General features: G+C 40.0%; 1 protein-coding gene across 1 annotated transcript; it reads left to right on the plus strand.

The window, feature by feature from the left end:
• Positions 1 to 299: 299 nt before the first annotated feature.
• Positions 300 to 1,931, plus strand: LOC104546097 (gamma-aminobutyric acid receptor subunit beta-1-like; the record flags this gene model as incomplete). Its single annotated transcript, XM_010191393.1, has 3 exons — positions 300 to 437; positions 544 to 696; positions 1,681 to 1,931. Coding segments are annotated over 3 exons (542 nt in total), but the record flags the coding sequence as incomplete, so codon positions are not given.
• Positions 1,932 to 5,217: the final 3,286 nt, after the last annotated feature.

Raw genomic sequence — 5,217 nt, forward strand, 5'->3', positions numbered from 1 at the left:
ATCAGTCTGTTGACATGAACTGAGCAACTCAAGCCTGAACTAGAAATAGTAGTATTAGAGCTAGCTAAAACCTGATCTTTAATCTTAAATTCCATCTTTGTTTTCTGCCTTCTGTCTTTCCACACCCAGAAGCATCCCCTGAGTACAGAGGGAAGAGTACATGGTGTCTATATACAGAAATTTCACACAACAGAAGGCTGAATTCCTGATTAACAGCAGCTCCTTCCACTTTAACCACAACTATTTAAGCCAATAAAACGAAAAGAGAAATCAATAGTCAAATTGTGCCTCTGTTTCAGATGGATACACTACTGATGATATTGAATTTTACTGGAATGGAGGAGAGTCTGCAGTAACAGGAGTTGATAACATCGAGCTCCCACAGTTTTCTATCGTTGATTACAAGATGGTATCAAAGAGAGTGGAATTTACAACAGGTAAGCACTGGCTGGTTAAAAAAGCTCCCCCCACCTTCCCCAACACAGAAATATCAGTGTCTGACTTTTGTTAGACATTAGTCATTATATGACTTGTTTCTTTCAGGAGCGTATCCTCGACTATCACTTAGCTTCCGGCTTAAAAGAAATATTGGATACTTCATTTTGCAAACCTATATGCCTTCCACACTGATCACAATTCTGTCCTGGGTATCTTTTTGGATCAATTACGATGCTTCTGCAGCCAGAGTTGCTTTAGGTAACTTATTTTCAGAATCACTGAACTACACAGGTACTTGTTGCCTTTGAACACAGAAGCACAAAATCCATGCAGCTGATTGCAGCCACATTAATTGTGATCTTACACATGCAGCATAGGGTCTTTGTTGTAAGGAAGACAGGCAGGTGTCACCTTGCCTACCTCCGAAGCTCTTGCTCTGCAGTTAGGTTGGGATCCTGACTGACTTTCCTTTGCCATAAATGGTTTTTGGTTCAGGCCAAAAGTATCTTGCTTCCAAACTGAAGCGTAAAGGTATCTGAGTGTATCTACACTGTGCTGCACCAACATTTCACAGATATTAAAAAGTGTGTCCTCAGGCCAGAGGCTCGTGTGACTGGAATGAATACACAAGATCCTACTGACATCAGTCAAGATATCATGCAGTGACGGATAACACAATGAGATTGAAATGCTTTACTTCCAAGCACTTCTTTAACAGGAAAAGCTGTTTTGGCACAAGCATATCACCTTTTGATAAAGCTCTCTCTTTTCAATCTTCTGTTTTCAGTCAAAAGCTAGACACTTACTCCGGGTTCCCAGAGCAATGCAAGCCACTCGATGAGGTCAAGCAGGGCTAGTACTGTAAATAAAGTGAGAAACATTTCCTCACATAGAAAGAACAGTGATCAGTTCTTTGCTATCCAGGTCAGCTAACAGCACACTCCCTAGCAGAGTTATTGTAAAAATTAAGGGAAGATGTACCAAGATAGTCTGAATTTTTGAAGGCTATGTTGCTCACCCTCTGTTTCATGGAAGGCCATGGAAGGTGCTATGAACAGACCTGCAAGGATATCTTCCTTTCTAGCCCTGCAAAACACATTCCCTTGGCTGTTAAGAATCTGATCACATAATTAAGCCACCTACATGAGAAGGGCATGGTAGCTGGGGAATGCTACCTACACCTTTCATGCTCAAACCTCGTTCCCTGTCTCGTTACTCAATGTCATCTTCTTCCTTTCACAGGAATCACAACTGTGCTGACCATGACCACCATCAGCACCCACCTCAGGGAGACTTTGCCAAAGATTCCCTATGTCAAGGCAATAGATATTTACCTGATGGGATGTTTTGTGTTTGTGTTCCTGGCCTTGCTGGAATATGCTTTTGTAAACTACATATTCTTTGGAAAAGGACCTCAACGTCAAAAAAAGGCAGCAGGCAGGGCAGGACACACTACAGGCAAGAAGAGCAGACTGGAAACAAAGAGAATCCAGGTAAAATGTTAAAGCTATTTTTCCAAACATTATTTCTGCTGTGGCCATGTTGATATATATGATGACAGAGAGAAATGCAGCTTGAACACATATGCAAAAGCATTTAAGATTGTCTAAAGAAAACTGTATTTTAAGGAGATTACGGCAACTGCAAGCAGAGTAAGAAACTATAGAAAATGCCAAATGAATATTCAGAACAAGCATTTCTTTGCAGAACAGAAGAAATACCAGAGATACAAGGAAGGTAAATATTTACCATTTCAACTGTAAAGGACTTCATATAGAAGGTGGTATAGAATAAATGTTTATGATATTGTTCCTCTTTACACACAAAAACTTCACAAAAAATAGAAAGCAAAGACAGACACTGTTGCTTCAGTGAGTCCTGAATGAAGCCCACACCACTGAGCTTTCAGGAACACAATGAGAATGCTGCTGGGTTATAACAGTTTTCAGGAAGTCAGGATTTTTTCCTCAGGCTAAATTCAAGCAGACCACAGCTACCCTTGTTTAAAAACTGCACCAGACAAACTCCAGGGAGTAATACTATGGACATTTTTTAACAGGGAAAAGTTTAATTTAGCAGTACGTCACTAAGCACATGCGAATTTCTACAAACCTATTCAATTTTTTCCCAGTTTTTCAGAAATAAACACTTTCCTCACGTTTATTTGGCCCGGTATGGCTCAGAGAAAAATACTGATGATCAAAAAATTATCAAAAAATTTTCTTCTGTTCGTTTCTTTTCTTACAATATATTACAACCAAATATAAACGAGATCCTACCCATGCTGTCCTATAAAATTCTGTACCATCTGTGGTCTGAGGTGATAACATTTGGAAAAAACTATAATTGAGTTCTCTGTTCAGCTTGAAGAATGAGACTGACACATAAAACACTAGTAGGAAGGCTTTAGCTTGATGGATGGTTGCAATTTCATATACATGTCAAGAAGTGTATTTCAGAAACTCTGTGATATTTTATTAGTTCTAGAGTTGTGTGTCTTGTGTCCCAGCAGCCATACTACTACAGCTAAGCATTATTAACAGAGTCATCACATACTCAGACTCAGTGAACTCATGAGCCCATTAAAAGTCCTTACCCACATTTGCCTCCTGTCCCAGTGTGTAGGAGATGCTTTATTACAGTGGGTGCACAAATTCAGTTGAGGCTTGGAGCAGTCTCCAAGGTTCCACAAAGTGTTGTCCTCCACAGAGCAGAGGAGATAAGCCACCCCATTACGGATTGTTGTGTGCAGACACTGTCTATCCATCTCTATGCAAGACAAGGAAGGAAAAAAAAAGCAAAACCCACAAACTGGGACCAGCCACCTCAGCAGTTCCTGAGCTCACCCAGCCTAGGTGAGAAGAAGCACAGCAAGGGTTCATGATGAAGAGGGAAGCAATATTTCTTCAGAGGCCAGCCGTGGCTACATGGGCCTCAGGGCACGAACTGAGTGAAGGATGAGAAAGTGATAAGGATAACAGTGCAGGTAAGCTCTTTTTCCTACATATTTGGAGAGTGTGTTTGACTAACAAAAAGCCCTAACTCATGACTTAAAGCTTTTGTCTAAATGTTATGCTGGCAAAGATTACATTGAGACCAGTACTCAGAATGGAATGAAAAGGATTTACAACCACACTTGAACTTTTCAGAGCATCACATGCATACACCAGCATTTTTCTGACAGAAAACATAAGGTATACATGTTTTGTACCAAGATTTGTAAGCATTCACACTTTAGACTGCAATTCCATTCTGAAACTGAAAATGCTTTAAGTGAACAAACTGTTTTCTGCCTGTACAGTGCAGCTTTGTGATTTTAAATATATATTTACACATACACAGATACACACACATGAATGAACATCAATAGTTTTTGTTATTCCACTGGAGATAAAATTGATGTGTGACCTTGTGAGCATTCATTTTACTCAGCATGGAAATGCTGATGTCCAACAGCCGTATTTCTGTCTTCGGCAGGAAGAATACACATGACTGGAGCAGTGGAACACAATAAGGTTATGTTAACTCTAGTGAAGATAGCTCCCAGCCCTGCTCCATCATCTTTTGAGATTTTTCACTAGTATTATGATGTCTGTACCAGAGCAGGAGAAAGTTTTTTTGGAGCACAAAAGAAGTGCAGCTGTAAGTACATACAGCTAGAGGATATTTTTTTCCCTTTTACTTTTCACCCATACCACTTTTCCATATAGGGACCTATAACCAATAGAAGGTATGTAACTGTACTTCCCCTCTTTGTGCCAGGTGAAGATCTTACTCATTCCCATCTGATATACAACCACCATGACTAAAAGAGTTCAACTTCCTTCACCATATAACAAAAGTGTTAGACATGTGAGCAACACTCAGCAAACCAACTGTGATATTAACAGTATAAAGAAGACCAGATGGAAAATGAAACCATATTGCTGTTCCATACGTGGCTGTTCCTTGCCCTACAGACTGAACAAGGTGGAAATAAACCATCTCCAGTTTCACAATTTATGCCATTTAAATTTTTGATATGCAAAATATATTAATTTGTAGTAAACAAGCTTTCTGTTTCTCTGAATAAAGCATGAAGTCTGTTTATAGCTCCTTGTCCATTTGTTGAAGCTAGATGTCACTGAGGAAACCACCATAATTATGGATAAATAGGGCAAATCACCCAGCAAGAAAATATTTAGATAATCCATGCATGCAACTGCTTGTTTACCCAGGCAATTATAACGTGAATAATCATTACATAGAAGACGTCTCTTAAGCATGAGAAAGAGGTAGGATGCAATCATAATGTGAATGCGAGAGGGGCTGAGCCATCAAGGGGTTCATAAATGGCAACACAAGGCAGGTGATAGATGGTCTCTTGCTCCCCAGTTCTGCACAGCACCACACTTTCCTTTCAAACCTCCCATGAACCACAAAATACCTGGGATGGAAAGCCAGAGCCCAGCCACTGGCTTCAAGGAAAACATACAATTTTCCAGTACAGTGGCTACTGGAAGGAGAAAAAAGGAGGGAGCACACAAGCATACAAATAGCTCAACCTCCAAATCATCAACATCTGAATAAGTGTATGTATCCCTGCTGACCATAACCTGCTGCTTTGCAGATCAGATTGTTATAATACCACTGCATTTGTTTCAACAAGACAGCTTGTATGAGTAACATGACCCTGAATCTTTAATCTTAAGAGAAAGAAAAGATGTTTCTGTATTGAGACAAAACAGAAGTTCTTACCTTTATGTCCCAAGAGGTGAGGGGGCGGCGGGGGGTGGGGTT

Source organism: Mesitornis unicolor, unplaced genomic scaffold, assembly GCF_000695765.1.
Source record: "Mesitornis unicolor isolate BGI_N332 unplaced genomic scaffold, ASM69576v1 scaffold35680, whole genome shotgun sequence".
Taxonomy (NCBI): domain Eukaryota; kingdom Metazoa; phylum Chordata; class Aves; order Mesitornithiformes; family Mesitornithidae; genus Mesitornis; species Mesitornis unicolor.